Here is a 17,550-nt window from a genome sequence, read left to right on the forward strand (position 1 = left end):
GAGGAGAAACCCAGCCCATTTATACAGCCCTGACAGTGTATAAACATTAACTGGTATGCATACAAAACTTGAGAGGAGCCAGAGAAAAGGCAAAGTCAGAGAACACTCAGGGACAATGCCTGGGGTTCCTACACCATGCTACACTTGAAGTTAGATCCACACTGGTCTTTTGTGTTCTTTGTACTGTATCAGTTTCCTACTTCTGAACTTCTGGTGGCAAGTTTCTAGGTCTGTTACCTGAAAGAGTTGCTATAGTTTTTTAAGGCCATCCGGGCCTCCATTGCTCTTAGGCTGCCAGACCAATGCAGGGTAAGCTGTCACCAGGGTCCCTTCCATTGGCAGAAACCCACTTTGAACTCCCACCTCCACCTCTGGGTTAGCTGTGTCTTTGAGGCAAATACCAGTTCCAGGGTAGAGAAGCTTGCTGGAATCATGGTCTGATCATCCCCACCACCTCTTACCTGCAGTATAAGGTAATCAAGATGAATAAGCCAAGTAGGGGCTCCTTTGTTTTAAGCCAATTTTCTCAGTTGTAATTGGAAGTCTGGCCCAATGAAGTTGTACTAAGTACAGCTTGGTTCCTTTAGCACCCCTATGACCCTTTTCTGGCTTGAGCTTGGAACCCAATAGGGCAGGAAGGGTTCTTTCTGATAGCAAATAGAAAGATATAGCAGCTGGCAAGGCAGAGATGTAGACCAAGCTGACCACAAGTTCAGACAGAATTAACAAGGAATATGAAATGCCCCTTGCACCAGGAAGCAGAGACTCTGGATATTTGCAGGCTCCACTCTCGGTATGTTCCAAGGCTAGGCTCAAGAGCTACAGAGAAAAGAGTCTGTGGTAATTCTGTGAGGAAACTTGCCTACCCTATAAGTGATAACAGGCAAAGCAACTCCAGATTATTGGTTTTTTGGGTGGAGTGGTTCAACTTTATTATCAACTTGACTGGATTTGAGGTCACCTAGGAAACAACTCTGGGTGTATCTGTGAGGTTGTTTTCAGGAAGGTCTAACTGAGGAGAACAACTCTGAGTATAGTTTACACCATCCCATGGGCTGAGTCTTCAACATGAACAGAATGCAAAGAGAAAGGTGAGGACCTGCATTCATTTCTCTCTGCTTTCTGACTGTGGATTCAATGTGAGAAGCGTCCATCAACATGCCTTTCCCTCTACAATAAACTATACTTTCAAACTAGGAACCAACTTTCAAGCCCTTCCTTATTTCTCATACCAACAAGAAAAGTAACTAATATATAATCTCAAGAAAGGAAGTTCAGATGATCATAAAGACACTGCCTGAGTTCCACAAACCTGCGTCTAAAGGCAGCTCACTCAAATTATACCCAGGAAGGCTTGCTTAACAAGGCCCAAAGATCCCTAATGCTAGAGCCTGACAATGACATTGCTCTCTGCCATGTGCTCATCAGAAATTGTGTGGAGTCTCTTCAGCCCCTCTAAGTGACTCGTAGTTATGCTTTCTTAAAGGACTGAGGATTAAGGGATTCCCAAGGAGCTTGATGTCCTGGTGCTGATGCCCCAGGTGCTTCCCTCTGGAGTAGGATCCTGCAGACCTGAGTACGGGATCAGGGATTAAATATTGAGCACCAGAGCTCAAGGTGCAGATAACATACTCAGTGCTGCCATGTTCTAAGGTTTTGAGCTCAAACATCCTGTTTGCTCACTTCTTGACATTATATGTTAGTGAAGACACCAGATTGACTAGCAGGCAGTAAAGTAAATATTAAGAGTAGCGAACAAGCAGTGTAGTGAAGTGGTGCCTGTGTGCATTAGCATGAGACACGTGGCATCTCACATATGAATACAACACAGAAGAGAAACAAACACAGCTCATTTATTAGAATCAAAAAAAAAAAAAAAAAAAAAGAGAGAACCATCTCCCACAAACACAGAGTACTGCCTCTCAGTCTATATCAAGAGCAAGACAACAGTTGAAAATTGTATTCCTGAGAAGCAAAAAGTTACCAGTTTGCAAACAAATATAACAGGTGATTTCAATAAAAGATAAAAAAGTTTAAAAAAAAAAAACCTAAAAACAAACTTTCAAGTATTATTCCAGATGACACGGCAAACCTAATGTACCAGATCAGGGCTTGGAAAGCTAAGACCCTATCAGTCTGGAGCCATCGGGAGTTTCAGCAGGGAATTGCTCTCAGGGACTGGAGGGCTAAGGGCTTGGCCTGCTGGACAAGAGGCATTGGCTAGCCCTGTGTCAAGGACCTAGATACTCAAGACATCCTCCCCAGGGTTAGCAGTTTTGGACAGTTGATAATTTTTTTTAAATAAACGGAAACATATGCTCATTCTTCCAAATATTAGGCTATTCCTAATTTTAGTCAATTTGCAAATTATAAATTATAGCATTTGCTACAGTTCTTAGTATTTAAATCTTATTAGAAGATAAGCACCAAACTTATTAAAATAAAAAATATACAAAAGGCTGTGTCTTTCCAGACAGAAGACTATCCTATACATCCCTGGAGGCTGTAAACTTATGCTTCCTTTCCTTCCAGAGAATGCTTCTGACAGGTCTGACAGCTTTCCCATACTTTTCCATTTGAACTGTAGTCAAGGTACAAGGTAGAAAAGATACAAAAGTACAAACCTGCACTGCCACTGCCTCACCACACAGGAGGGGAGAGCTGTCTAGTGGGAGGGGGAGATCGCAGTCTGACTAGAAGGCCAGTATGGCCAGTAGGCCTCCCAGGTTACTGGAGCATATGATGTGTGTGTGTGTGTGTGTGTGTGTGTGTGAAAAGCCATATGGTGTGTTTGTGTGTGTGTGAAAAGCCATATGGTGTGTATGTGTGTGTGTGTATGTGTGTGTGTTTGTGTGTGTGAAAAGCAACAGCAGAGTATCTGACTAGAAACCCCATTGCTGCGTAGGGAAAACCACAAAAATGCCCTTAAAGTGTTTGTACTTGGTATTTTAAAAAAAACACAGTATCATTGCCTCCTGTGCTCTGTAACTGTTTCATGTGTCTCCTCCAATATTCAGTTCTTGAACCTTGTTTGCTCACAGATGTGATTGAATTTCCTGCAGAGAGAAAAAACATCAAAGACTATTCAAACTGTGAAACTGCACACTGTAATTGCCACATAAGAACACGTGTAGCTATTCCACTCCTGGACATATACCCAAAAGACACTCCAACATATAACAAGGACACATGCTCTACCATGTTTATAGCAACCTTATTTATAATAGCCAGGCGCTGGAAAGAACCCAGATGTCCTTCAGCAGAGGAATGGATACAGAAATTGTGGTACATTTACACAATGGAGTACTGCTCAGCTATTAGAAACAATGACTTTATGAAATTTTTATGAAATTCCTAGGCAAATGGATAGAACTAGAAACTATGATCCTCAGTGAGGTAACACAGTCACAAAAGAACACACATGGTATGCACTCACTGATAAGCAGATACTAGCCCCACAAAGCTCTGAATACCCAAGAAATAATTCTCAGACCTTATGAAGCTCAAAAAGAAGGAAGGCCAGAATGTGGATGCCTTAGTCCTTCTTAGAAGAGCGAAAAAAACACTTACGGAGGAAATACGGACAAATAGAGGAGAAGGGATTGAAGAAAAGATCAGAGACTGCCTCACCTGGAGAACCACCCCATATTCAGCCACCAAACCCAAGCACTATTGCTGATGCCAAGAAGTATTTACTGGCAGGAACCAGATATGAATGCCTTCTCAGAGGCTCTGCCAGAGTCATACAGATAGAGTTGAGGATGTTTGGAGATAACAACTGAACCTCAGTGAAGGAGCTAGAGAAAGGACTGAAGGAGCTGAATGGGTGTGCAACCTCATGGGAAGAACAATATTATCAACCAACCAAACTTTCAGAACTCCCATGGACTAAAACACCAATCATTGAGGACCCATGGCTCCAGCTGCATATGGAGCAGAGGATAGCATTGTCTGGCATCAATGGGAGAAAAGGCTTTGGTCCAGTGAAGACTTGTTTTCCTAGTATAGGGGAACTGAGGTGGAGAGGGTGATTGGAAGAGGGAGCACCTTCATGGAAACAAGTGGAGGGAGAGGGTGAATGTGGGGGGATAACATTTAAAATGTAAATTCAGGGTATCCAGTAAAATAATTAAAAAAAATAAAGGCAGAAAGTGATGGAAAAAGACAGGCAATAATCCTCCTCTGGACTCTGCAAATTTATGCCTGGATATACACCTACACAGGCAACTACCCAGACACAGACAGATAGGCAGACAGGCAGATACACACACACACACACACACACACACACACACACACACACACACACACACACACACACAGTAATTAGTTAGTTAGGCTTTGGTTAACCAAATGTATGAGGCCCTCAACACATATACAGCAAAGTACTCTCTGGTCTGAGTTTAGTCAGAGAAGATGTACTTAACCCTCAAGAGACTGGAGGCCCCAGGGAGTTTAGAGGTCTGACAGGGTGGGTGGGGTGGGGAAGAGGGATAAGATGTGTGTGGAACAGTCGGAGGGTGGGCCGGGAGGGGAATAAAATCTTGAGTGTATATAAAAAAAAGAATGTGTAAATCATGTGAGCCTACTAGACAATTTTTATGCTTAAAAAAAGATTATAATTTTTAATTTTAAATTTATATGTATTTATATGTGTTTGTATGAGTAAATGTCATAGAGTGTGTAGAGGTGACTAGGGTGGCCAGAAGAGGGAATCAAATCCCCTGGAGCTGGAATTATAGATGGTTGTGTGCTATTTGATATGGGTGCTGGTATCCAAACTAAGTTGTCTGGAAGAACAGCAAGTGCTTTTAACCACTGTGCCATCTTTCTAGCTCAACTAAGCATTTCTCCTTTTTAAATTTTAAAATGAAAATAAAAACACTATGATAATGTATCATAGAGCAAGAGCTGTGCCTCCTTGGTGCGTGTCTCCTTAGTATGTGCTTTTGCATGCCAGTAAGGTGGAGATAGATCCTGAGGTAACAGGGGCCACATTCCCGTCTTCACAGCCCAGGATCAACACTGAAGATACATGCAGAAAGTGGCATCTGTCTTTCTGCTGCATCCATATGGCCATGAACAAAGGTGGACAGGTGATCAAATGCCCCTCCTTTTTTTTAAGATTTATTTTTACTACTTTTAGTTGTATGTAAGTGTTTGAAGGTAAGCACACCTGCATGTGGGTTCTTGGGGAGCCTACCAATGTCTAATCCTCTGACAAGAGAAGAACAGGTTGTTACTAATGCCTAGTGTGAGTGCTGGGAACTATGTACTCTTTTGTTTGTTTGCTTGCTTACTTGTATTTTTGTTTTTCAGGACGGAGTTTCTGAGTGCTGGGATTAAAAGTATGTACCACCACTGCCAAATTACAGCATGCACTCTTAAATGCTAACCCATCTCTACAACCTAAAATTTTCTTTCTTCAAACAGATGGTGTCTGCTGTTTATGCTAAAGCACAATGCCAGGTTTTATGCCACAAAACTACACATTAAGAACCCATCTCTAGGGCTGGAGAGATGGTTCAGTGGTTAAGAGCACTGACTGATCTTCTAGAGGTGCTGAGTTCAATTCCCAGCAACCACATGGTGGCTCACAGCCATCTGTAATGGGATCTGATACCCTCTTCTGATGTGTCTGAAGACAGTGACAGTGACTCATATAAATAAAATTTTAAAATCTTAAAAAAAAAAAAACAAAACTCTAGAGCTGGATGTGGTGATGCATGTCTTTAATCCCAGCACTCAGAGACAGAAGCAAGCAGATCTCTGTGAGTTCAAGACCAGCCTGGTCTAAAAAGTGAGTCCATGACAGCCAGGGCTATTCAGAGAAACCCTGTCTAAAAAACAAACACACACCCCAAAACAACAACAGGAAAACTCAAAAAACAAAACAAACAGACGCCAGATATCTCTATTTTTATCTCTTAAACTATGGGCACCAGCTCCAATGCCTAAATCTGAACCAAAAAATAAGTACTAGCCAATGGATTGACTGGCAGAGAACCATGGATGGCATTAGTTGTTTTTTAAAAAACAGGAGCAGAAAGATTAGTTCTGGGCACTGACTCTGATTTCAGAAGGCAACAAAGATGTTGCTGTGAACAGCACTTAAGGATTATGTTGAAGATACCACAGTGGGGGTTGTGATGATTTAAATATGCTTGACACAGGGATCGGCACTATTAGGAGGTATGGCCTTGTCGGAGGAAGTGTGTCACTGTGGGCATAGGCTTGGAGACCCTCCTTCTAGCTGCTGAGGATTCGCAATCTGTTCCTGTCTTCCTTCAGATGAAGATGTAGATAGAACTCTCAGCTCTGCCTGCACCATGCCTGCCTGGATGCTGCCATGCTTTTGCCTTGATGATAATGGACAGCACCTCTGATCCTGTAAGCCAGCCCCAATTAAATGTTGCCTTGGTCATAGTGTCTGTACACAGCAGTAAAACCTTAACTAAGACAGGAGTGGTTAAGTTACAACACAACCTACACACACACACACACACACACACACACACACACATACACACACACACACACACAAATATGAAAAAAACCCAGGTGTTACCTCTATCACACAAATTGGGCCAGTAACTTGGGAGACATGTGCTTAGACCACAGCTGCTGGTCCAGTGAGAGCTAGCACTAGAATCTGCCTGTAAGTTCTGGACACTGTCAGACAAGGCATAATGTGACCCATCCATGAAAACAGATAAAAGTTAGAGGAGGACACTTGCAGAAAAGCTGTTTAGGAGACACAGCAACAAGAGCACAGTTTCTATTTGAACTCACTATTTTACATACTGCATGATTTCATAAAAGTATAGGAATTAAATTAGCATACATGTGTGTATTTGGGAGATGGAGTAGGATTCTGAGAACTGAAGCCAGAACTTTGTGCTCTATTACTGAAGTACACCTAAAGTCCCCAAGCTAGTGCATTTTTAGCATTCAATTCATGTTACTGTTGTCTTCAATTCACTCACATGGCGTGGTGAGCCTTCACCTGAGTGCGACAGTTGCGGCCCCAGTAGCAATCAGGACGGGAGGTGACAGTCACTGCAAAAGAGAAGTGCATGTCTGCATCAGATGTATCGTATACCTTTCATGTACCTACATGAACTTAACTGGACATACAAGGAAACTGTCTGAGCACAGAGTGTCTTTGTCACTCTGTGTGTGTGTGTTCATGTATGTTCTTTCACTAGCCTGAGGCTTGCCAATTAGGCTAAGCTACCTGGCCAAACTAGGAAATCTGCTTGTTTGCGCCTCCCTAGTTCTGGAATTATAAGCATGAGGTGCTACACCTGGCTTCTGGCAGCTACTGCTGCTTCTTTGAACTTGCCTTGAGACCAGGCTAGCCTTGAACTCAGAGGTCCACCTGCTTATACCTCCCAAGTACTGGTATCAAAGATGTGTACTATCACCAACCAGCCTTTTTTGTTCTTTAAGCAGGCTTATTTATTTTATGTGTACTAATGTTTTGCCTGCATGTACGTAAGTATACCGTGTATGTGCTTGGTGACCAAGGAGGCCAGAAAAAGGTGCCAGGTAAGTTGTCATGTAGATTCTGGGAACTGAACCTAGAACCTCTGTAAGACTCACATAACATTTTTTTTTCTTAAATAAAACTTGAGGACCAAACTCAGGTCTTCACACCAGCAGCACAGCAAGCCCTTTTAAGGATTTTAAGCTCTCATGCAAGCTTACATCTTCTCTCCTAATGATCAGTTTTCATAGACCATGCCAAGATTGTCAAATGCATCTGAAAATGAAGTGAAGGAAATGATTTTGCTCCAGTGGTATCTATGTCTTTATGTGTCTTGAGCAAGTCTGAAAAGCACATGCAACCTCAGCCATCCTATGTGCCTGTCTTCTGCCTACACCTTCTACTAAGTATGGAGTATAATGCCACACTACGTGCCTGTTAGAACTGAACAGAGACACCAATGCAGACAGAAATGGTTTGTGGGCTCCTTACCTGGCAACTCAGAAGCAGGAATGTTCTGACGATACTGGTAGGTCAGCTCTCGGAAGCTACGCAGGCCACAGCAATAACACAGCACAGTATTTCCAGTGATTCTGTAATCTGGGGGGAACATAGCCATGTCTGGACACAGCCATTTATCATGCAATGCCATTTTCTAACACCAAAATAGACACATATCACACTAACCCAATGGGTTAGACTTTTTGGAAAGTAATCCAATTTATCTGAATTTTTTTTTAAGGTCTACTTTTATCAGCGTTTATGTATATGAATGACTGTGCATTACTATGTGTACAGTACCTGCAAAGATCAGAAGAGGCATTGGATCCTCTGGAACCTGAGTCATGAGCCACCACGTAGGTGTTGGGAACCCTGGTCCTATCTAAGCGCAACAAGTGTTCATAAATACTAAACCATCTCTCCCGCTCCACTAGTTTAGTTTTTAATAGTAAAATAATCACCTGAGGATTAAAATTTTTAATATTTAAAAATCCCCCCAAAAGTTTTAAGATTGGAAAGAGTATTTTCTCTTGTGCTAAAGTTAAATTAATAACTCCAGAAGTATTTAATATGGTTAATTATTCCTTATCTGAAACATGTAGGTCAAAGGTATTCTGGCTTAAGACTGATTTTCCAGATTTGGACATATTTGTTTATATGTATACTCTAAACTGCTGGGTCATCTCTCCAGCTTCCCTACATGTTTTCTTAGATAGGACCAGGCTGATACTGAATTCTGCCTCTGTTTCCCCAGTACTAAAATTAAGGGTGTATGGCACCATCCCTGGTGATTTATGTATTTGTAATGAGAATTGGAGGACCCAATTCTTACCACAGAATCATTTACATTTTCTACACATCTCACACATATTGCCTGATGGTGACTTCATACAGTGACCCGTCACCACAGGTCTGGTATACTTGTGGTGTCAGGTCTTTGGCACTCTATTGGTTACAGTGTTGAAGACATTTTCAAATTTGGGATGCTAAACCTATATGTGTTCATAATAAAAATCACATATAAGAAATTATTTATAAATTTGAATACCTACAATTTAAAATTTGAAATAGAAATAGAACATAAACTGAGAAGTAGCAATGCTGCGGTAAGAACAAAGCTACAACACAAAGGGCAGTACTCCATACTTTAACAAAGATAGCATGTCAGTGCTGACCAAGGACCCCCTACCACCACCAAAGAACATACGTAAAGTCCTGGATCATAAATACGCATGTATGGATGAAAAAAGGCCTTCATTTTGTTAACAGTCACACAAAGGCATTCAAAGAATAAGTCACTGTCAGCTTCTCTCACATTCACAAAATTCAATGCCAAGTACAAAGCCAAAGAGGCAAATGATGCTTCAGACATGAAGGGGAACCTGCACAACCTTGGGAAGGTTGTGTTCACATGGCAAAGACTCAGCTGTGCATACCAGTCATAAAAAAAAAAAAATCCACGCTCTTTTTTCTAAAATAAAAACTTCCAGGTGTACATCATTGCATGCTCAACAGCTGTGGCATTACTGTAGTGGCAAACAAGAAAAACTGAAACTCATTGAGGAGCTGGCAATGCAGCTTAGTAGGTAGAATGCCTGCTTAAAGCCCTGGGTTTGGTCCTTAACACTCTATAAGACTGGGAACAGTAAGTAGTTCAGGCCGGCTTCTGTCAGCACTTGGGAAGTGACAATTAGAAGTTCAAGGTCAGCCCTGGTTATATACCAAATCTGAGCCTCGTCAGGGTCATGATCATGTTCTGTAAGCCTGTCCCATCTCAAAACTCTCTATGTAATAATAAAAGCAAGGCACGACTGGGGATTTTGTTTAGCAGTAGAGTATTCACAAGAACCCTGACCAGTTTCCACTCCCTCAAAAACAATGCCTGGAATTTTTTGGCAGAAGGGAGTGTGTGGTAGATGCTGAGTACCAATGAGACTTTCAATAATAGGGTACCATCTGCAATGTAACCTGCAAAGAGCTCTTTTTGAAGAGCCTGGATGCATGCACACAAAAACACTATTTCCATATTTGTTTTATTCTTAATTTATGATTTCCAATACTGGGGACAAAACTCAGGGCATTGCAAATGCTAGGTAAGCAGTGTGCATGTAAGCATTATCCCGGGTCACTCAGCCAGTGGTTTAGCTGTGGGATTTCAAGTGAACTTTACTTTATCCTATGTTCTTCCCAAAGATTACTTGTATCTCCTTTTTTGTTTTTGTTTTGTTTTGTTTTTTTAAAGACAGCTCTCTGGAAAGCTCTGGCTATGTAGACTAGGCTTGCCAGCTGGCCTCAAACTCACAGAGATCTTCCTGCCTCTGCCTCGAGTGCTGGGATTATAGGTGTGCACCACCATGTCCAGCCTTTTTTTCTTCACCCTCCCCCCTTCTTTCTTTTATGTGAGTACACTGTAGTGTCTTTAGACATACCAGAAGAGAGCATCAGATCCCTGTATAGATGGTTGTGAGCCATCATGTGGTTGCTGAGAACTGAACTCAGAACCTCTGGAAGAGCAGTTGTTGCTCTTAACTACTGAGTCATCTCTCCACCACCCACCTTTTCCTCTGTCTGTCTGTCTGTCGATCTCTACTTTATTTATAGTTGTGCTAGAGTGTATACCCATGGAGACCAGTAGAGGATGGCAAATCCCCTGCAGCTGGACTGAGGTGGCTGTGCATCAGTGAGTGGGTGCTGGGATTTGTCTGAGTGGACTGGAAGAACAGGAAGTCACTCATGTTTTCTGCATAAGCTACTCATATTACAATACAAAATCAAGAAATCAAAGGTGTTTGTAGGAGTTGGATGGGCTGCAACAGCAGATAAGACACACCTGAACATAATCACCAGAAAAAAATAACTCAAGAAATTTTAAGCAAATTGCTCACATTTCTCTTAATAAACATTTAAGTCTTAGAACAAAAAACCTGTTACAATTTCTATAGCCCCCCCCCACTATGTACTCCTCTGAGAGAAAGCACAATACCCGACTTATCTGCCAACTGAGTGCTGACAAGTTAAGTGACAAAGTTGTAGAGGCTCCCTTAGCCACACTCCCTTAGTCACGCTCCCTAAGCCACGCTCCCATCTTCCTCTAATAGGGAGAAAAGGTGCTGGAACATGATATACAGGTTTCAAGTGCACCAAGTTTAAAAAAAGTTTTTAAAACATCAAAAGTAATTAAGCATGGGCTGAAAAGATGGCTCAGTGGTTTAGAGCACTGACTGCTCTTCAAGAGGTCCTGAGTTCAATTCCCAGCAACCACATGGAGGCTCATAACCATCTGTAATGAGATCTGATGCCCTCTTCTGGTGTGTCTGAAGACAGCTACAGTGTACTCATATGCATAAAATAAATAAAATCTTTTTTTAAAAAGTGATTTGACAGGAATGGCAGCTCATATCTGTCATCCCAGCAATAGTAAGGAGACAGGAGTCAGAGAAGGCCTAGGTTACACTGTGGGACTCTGTCAAAACAAAACAAAGTATCTAGACCTTCCTCTACCGTCTTAGGAAGGGTCAGAGTCAAAGACATAAATCTGTAGTAAAAACAAACAAGTAATACTGCCAAGTGTGGCCTACCAAGACCTTACCACTTTATAGGAAACTGAGACACCCTTAAAAATCCATACCCATTCTGGAGGGCAGGGCTAACTAAACATTTCTTACCCGACAGTATAAATACACCCCGCTGTAGAGCCAGGAGACTCTCTGTCAACATATTTTTCCATGTCAGACCCCTGGTTGCCAGGTAATTCTGTGATAGGAAAAAGGGTGAAAAGAAATTCCAGTTTAGACGAATCACTCAACTAATAAGGGGATACTTCATAAAAGGCTCTGAAGGTAGACAAAGCCACAACACAGCTGTTCGTAAATGGCATTTGCACAGAGCCAGTGGATAAACTACAGTCAATTCCCTCATAGGTTTCACAAGCTCTTTGCCAAGAGGCTCTTTGGCTTCTGGACCTGAAGAAGAGTCACGATTCTCTCAAAAAATTCCACAAAGGCCTTCACAGCACAAGGACAGATAAGACACTGAAGGGGAGAAGGAAAATAGCAAGCTTTAACATGAAATAGGATTAAAAGGTACAGAAAAATAGAACACACACTTAGTCACAGTGTTCCTTCTAACATTTCAAACCAAATCATTAAATTGCCAACATTTGTTTTTTGTAAACAACATACCAGATCCCCCTTCCCTTATTTTCTGAAAAGGCAGACATAAGCCCTTGGGAAGGGACAGTCTCCAATGTCTGCATAGATCCTGCCTGGCCTATATAAGCTACGGATGACTGCTGCTGAAAGTGAGATCTCCTTGACCAGAAGCTAGAGATTTCAATAGCACACTCCAAAGAGAGTTTCTCCTTTTTATCTTGGAGTATTATCACGTTTCTCCCTTATATACTCCACCCCACCAAGGGTGACAAGTATAGCCAAATGGTAGGCCTTTGTTTTCGTTTGCCCTGACACTGTTCAAGGCTGTTACTAAAAGGTGTTTTTTTTTTTTTTCTTTTTTTTCCTAAAAGGTGTTTTAATGTACCCAAAAGTCAGCTGTAATGGTGCTTAGCTAAGTATATCTGGTGATATATTCAAGTAAATGAATGGTCTCAAAGGAAAGCAAAGTTCTCAGCACAAGTGCAGAGGTTAGCTTCCTCAAACACGGGAAGAAAATATTCAGAAAAAGGTGCCAGAGCAAGCCAGATTTAGAAACCCTCTTTGTAAGATGTATTAACCAACTCCTATGGTCTGACAGCATGATGGCCAACAGCAATTTCCTCATTTTGAAACACATGAAAACCTTGATATATTAGAATCATGGAACTAACTAATTGTACTGGTCAGAAAACACGGTGTGTACATTTGCAGGCAAATACTAAAAAAAAAAAAAAAAAAAAAAAACATTGTATCCTAACAGAAACCACCAAAGTCATAGGAAAGCTTCCCAGTTTTCACCGACCCCCATGACAAGTGTGGAGGTGATACCTTCAGGATATCCGATTCATAATTGTTATTGTTCAGCACTCCATCCAAGCACTTGTCCCCCAGGTTGAGCTCTGCCAGAGGAAGGAAGAATGTTACTTGTTTTATAAGGATGACATAATATCATATCAAACCACTGTTTGCCTGACAGAATAACCAAATCTCTTTCTATAATAGATTATAAAAAGCAAACAGCTGAGGAAATGGCTCAGTCAGTGGATCCTGCATGAATATAGAAAATGAAAAAGAAGAAAAGCCAAGTGTAGCAGGGCATGTCTGTAACACTAGCATTGTTGGAGGAAAGAAACAAGTGGATCCCTGGAGATTGCTGACCCAGCTAGTCTTAGCCAAGTGATGAGCATTAGGGTTCACTGAGACTCTGTCTCAAAATAAGGATGATGAAATGTAAGAAACGGAGTCAATGCCCCAACTAGACATCATATACCACCAGTACCAGAAATAGGTTACATCATTTTTACTTACTGACTAAAGGAATCCCATAGACCACTCCCAGACAGTACAGGTTATTGCCAATATTACTGGTTACACTCACAATCTGAGGTAAGATCCTATTGCTGAAATCGTCACATACTTATGTCACCAAACATGGAAAAAAAAATCAAGCTGGTACTCAAACACTTCAGCCCTACTACCTAGCATTCCAAGTGCTCAAATGCTAACAGAGGCAGAAAGTAATCACCAGTCTCACCCAGCTAAGACCCCTGTGTGCTATAATAGTGACGTCTGCAAGATATACCACTGGTGCAGTCATGGTGCAGACATAAGGGAAGTAACCAAACACTTTCTAATGTTAGCTAAGGCTCTCTCCATGAGACAGAACACATACCTGAAACTGTTAACGCTGTCAAGAACCTGCACTAGATAGGTCACGGGCACTAGGAGAAAATATTCTACTACAGGAGCATAGCAATAAAATGATTCCTAGTGACATATTATTGTTCCCATAGATCAGTGAAGTGCTCAACCCTCTTCAGAGATGCTTCTTCCTGTAGTAGTTGGTAAATTAACATAGAAACCTACAACTGGACTTTTGAATATTCAGTTCTGAATGGGATGTCTTTGTCACATGCCACAAAGGTTTTTAAGAGCACAAAGGTGGTGGGAGACTTTTCAGACACAACAGGGCTGATTCACAGTGAACTCACGCACACTGTGAGAGCAAGCATAAGACCTGAACAATTCAAGCCACACAAATTCCCAGCACTAAGAAGGTTCAAAGGCTCATTTCTAATTAAGAAGCTGTTTGCAAATGACAGCTGCTGGGAAAGGGGAAATCACTTCTCTTCAATGGAGTGATAGTCTATCAACCACAGTGGAAGGGCAGACTTCATACTCAATAGTGGATGGCTAATTCAGAATAGATTCCATTGGTTGTTTTTTTGTTGTGTTTTGTTTTGGTTTGGTTTTGTCTTTTTGTTTTGTTTCTTGACACAGAGAGAGACTCAATATGAAGTGGGGGGGGGGGTAGTGGGAGTTGAGAGAGGGGAACAGAATAAGATCAACCTATATTACATGAAAAATTTTTTTTAAATCAAAAGAATTTAAAAAACATTATCACTGACAAAAATAAAAAAACAAAAAAAAAATAAAAAAATAAAAAAATGAAAGTGGAGAACCAAGTAGATGGCTCAACAGGTAAAAGCATTTGCCTCTAGATCTGACAACCTGAGTTCAATCTCTGAGATGCATGTGGTGAGAAGAACTGACTCCCACAGACTCCTCTGACTATGTATGTGTCATGGCACGTGTGTGTACATACAAAATAAATGGGCAATTCTTTAAAAATCAGGCAGGAATCAATAGAGAACACTCAGTGTTGACCTTTGTCCTCTATCTGTACACATGCACATGCACACACATGCACTAACACACACAGCACCATCATACTCAAACTAAAATGCAATCTTAAACAGAGAACAGGTAAAATTGATCTCCATTTCACTATAGAACCAGGGTCTGCATCCACTGTAGACTAAACTTGAACCTTATAGACCTGACTGGCCTAGGCTGGCCTGGAACTCCCACCTGTCTCTGCCTCCTTGAGTGTAGGAATTAAATTATGTAATACCACACACCTGCTATTTTTGAATTTGTTATCCTCCTTCCTAAGCCTCTGGAGGGTAGTAGTGTTTTTATGTGAATAAGTAATTTCTCTTCTATAGAAAACCCAGTATTTTTCTTATTTTGTTACTGCTTCTTTTTGAAGCAACATGGGGTTGAGACTTTCAAAGTGAGAAGCCTCTGCAGTGTAGCAGAAAAGGGTAGGTAATCACTTGATGGCTCCCAGAAGCCTTTTTTCTCTGAACACAGTTCAACACCACCTACCCCAAATTCACTAAGAGAACACACAAATGTCAAAGCAACTAAGGGCTGAAGAGTTGACATTACCACAGAATGGGGCCAAACAGCCAAAGCAGCCAGTCCGAGTGCAGCCCCAATACAGGTGGCAGAAGGGCTGCAGGCACACTGCACCTGTAGACAGAAGACAACTGGTCAACTGAGACCTAGAACTGTGGCTGTTCTCATACTTGAGGATATTCAGCACCAGACTCAAGAACTCAACTCTCTTTGAAAACTATTTCTGAGGTGTTTTCATGGAACTAGGTGTGTTTACATGTCAAGTAACATCTGAAATAAGAGGTGACAGATATATGATAATTCAGTTATCTTAAAAACCATGATCTTAAACACAGCTTGGTCTCTGACTCCAGCACCCAAAAAGCCCTAGTCCATTTTCTCCCAGATCTGAATATGTGATATACTTGAAGTAACTGCACATTCATGCCTGCAAAAAACTTTTCTACAGACCCTAAATATTGTTTTTACATTGTTATTATGCTTGCCTTTATAAAAAAGGTTTTTAATGTTTAATATTCTTTACAATGCAATTTCATTGAATATGATAATAAATAAACCCTAGCTGAAATTCTTACAGGACTGAGTAAATAAATCTTTTAAAGGGAGTAATCATTTTGCAAATGCCTGTATATATAAAAGCAATCTCTATAAAATTAGCCAAAAATAAAGATTGCCCTCTTAGCAAAAATTTAAGAACATAACCTCAGCTACAACTTGAGACCTGCATTTCTCGATTAAAAAAAAAATATATAGGTATCTTCAGGACTCTTCCATGGATTCTACTCAACATGCCTAGAAGTCACCCTGGTATGCCTGGGACTTCTAAGCTGCCTATCCCAGAATGCACACCCCTGCTGAGCTATTGTTTCTTTTTCTGTGCTGTACTAAGACCAGGCTTGGCCAACAATCTCCCTAGAAGCAGTCTCTGAGCACACAGAACACACTATATCACTGAAGTGGAGAGCTTGAACTGTGTCAGACGCTGTGCCCTTGATATCCAGAAGAATGGCTCAGGTACTTTCAGGACTGGTGGATGTGACCACATGAGGTTATGACTTTCTTCATTTAACAGCAACAATATTCAAGGAACTCTCAAGTTGAGAAATGTTTTAAAAAGGCAATAGATGTAAATAAGCATTTCAGCAAGAGTAAATTAAAACAGCCACTGCATAAGCACCATGCATGCTTCTGACATTCTGCAATGCTAAGAAGGAACCCAGGAGCTTGTACATCCAAGCAACTCTTCTCCCACTCAGTGTGCCTCTATCCGAAAACCTTTTAATGGTAAGAAATATAAATTAAAAGCAAGAGATGTCACCTATTAGATTTATAAGTAACACAACATATAATGACTATAGTACGGATAAGAGAATGGATATAGATTTAGCATGTTCATGTGGGATCAAGTGATTATGACTATATACAAATGAAAAAATCCTTCCTTGTTTCACAGCTTACATAAAGTCAATTTCATCTGGAAGTCAAGCCATGGAGGATACACAAGAGTGTTCTCTTGTTCAAGGGGCACCCCAGGGAGACTGAGACACTCACACTGTTGAGGGGCAACACGGGAATCCTGCTCATGCTCAGCTCTCCGGTCAGGCATAGGCTGGAAGCAGCAGGTGCATATGGCATGGCTTCCTTGAAGAGGGCACATATAATCCGAGGCTGCTGAAGCACATACATGTTTAGGTCAGAGTATGTCTAGATATCAAGTGAAAGACAGGAGGAGTACCAGAACCCAGAAGGAATTCAAACTACTTCCCAAGTGGCCAAATGATATTCTGCTACTTGAAACACAGGAATTCAGGCTGGTATAGTTCAATGAGCATTTGTCTAGCATTTGAGAATCCCCAGCACCAAAAATACACAGTGCATACATGCATACATACACATTTATACAAATAAAATAAAAAAATTTTAAAAAGTAAATGGACTAAGGTAGTTCAAGTCAGGCATGGGTGGATACACCTATATTGGGAGGGTGAAGCAGAATATCAAATTCAAGGCTAGCTTGAGTTATAAATTAAGACCCTGTTTCACAAAAGCAAAAAGTTAGGTTATTGTGGGCTGTGGTCAAGTATCTACCTTTGGTTTCTGAGTTAACTACAATCCTCGGCTAGTGGGCTTCTAACACACTCAGGCTAAATAGCCCCTAAAGGGTCAGAGCTACTGAGGCTATCTTCAGTTTGGCAATGATCAGTG

General features: G+C 41.2%; 1 protein-coding gene across 7 annotated transcripts in view; it reads right to left on the bottom strand.

Moving 5' to 3' along the window:
- Positions 1-1,920: 1,920 nt before the first annotated feature.
- CHFR (checkpoint with forkhead and ring finger domains) overlaps positions 1,921-17,550 on the bottom strand; it is a 33,213-nt gene continuing 17,583 nt past the window's right edge. For 4 of the 7 annotated variants that reach the window (XM_080941443.1, XM_080941439.1, XM_080941442.1 and 1 more), the window contains 7 exons: positions 16,897-17,016; positions 15,376-15,459; positions 12,970-13,040; positions 11,656-11,743; positions 7,982-8,089; positions 6,987-7,059; positions 1,921-3,056 (listed from right to left, as the gene is read on the bottom strand). In XM_080941443.1, coding sequence (XP_080797569.1) covers positions 3,014-3,056; positions 6,987-7,059; positions 7,982-8,089; positions 11,656-11,743; positions 12,970-13,040; positions 15,376-15,459; positions 16,897-17,016 — 587 coding nt within the window. In that variant the 3' untranslated portion in view covers positions 1,921-3,013. The remainder of the gene's footprint in view (positions 3,057-6,986; positions 7,060-7,981; positions 8,090-11,655; positions 11,744-12,969; positions 13,041-15,375; positions 15,460-16,896; positions 17,017-17,550) is intronic. The other 3 variants (XM_080941440.1, XM_080941438.1, XM_080941441.1) reach the window with 2 other exon arrangements.

This window comes from Micromys minutus, assembly GCF_963924665.1.
Source record: "Micromys minutus genome assembly, chromosome: 29".
In the NCBI taxonomy this organism is placed as follows: domain Eukaryota; kingdom Metazoa; phylum Chordata; class Mammalia; order Rodentia; family Muridae; genus Micromys; species Micromys minutus.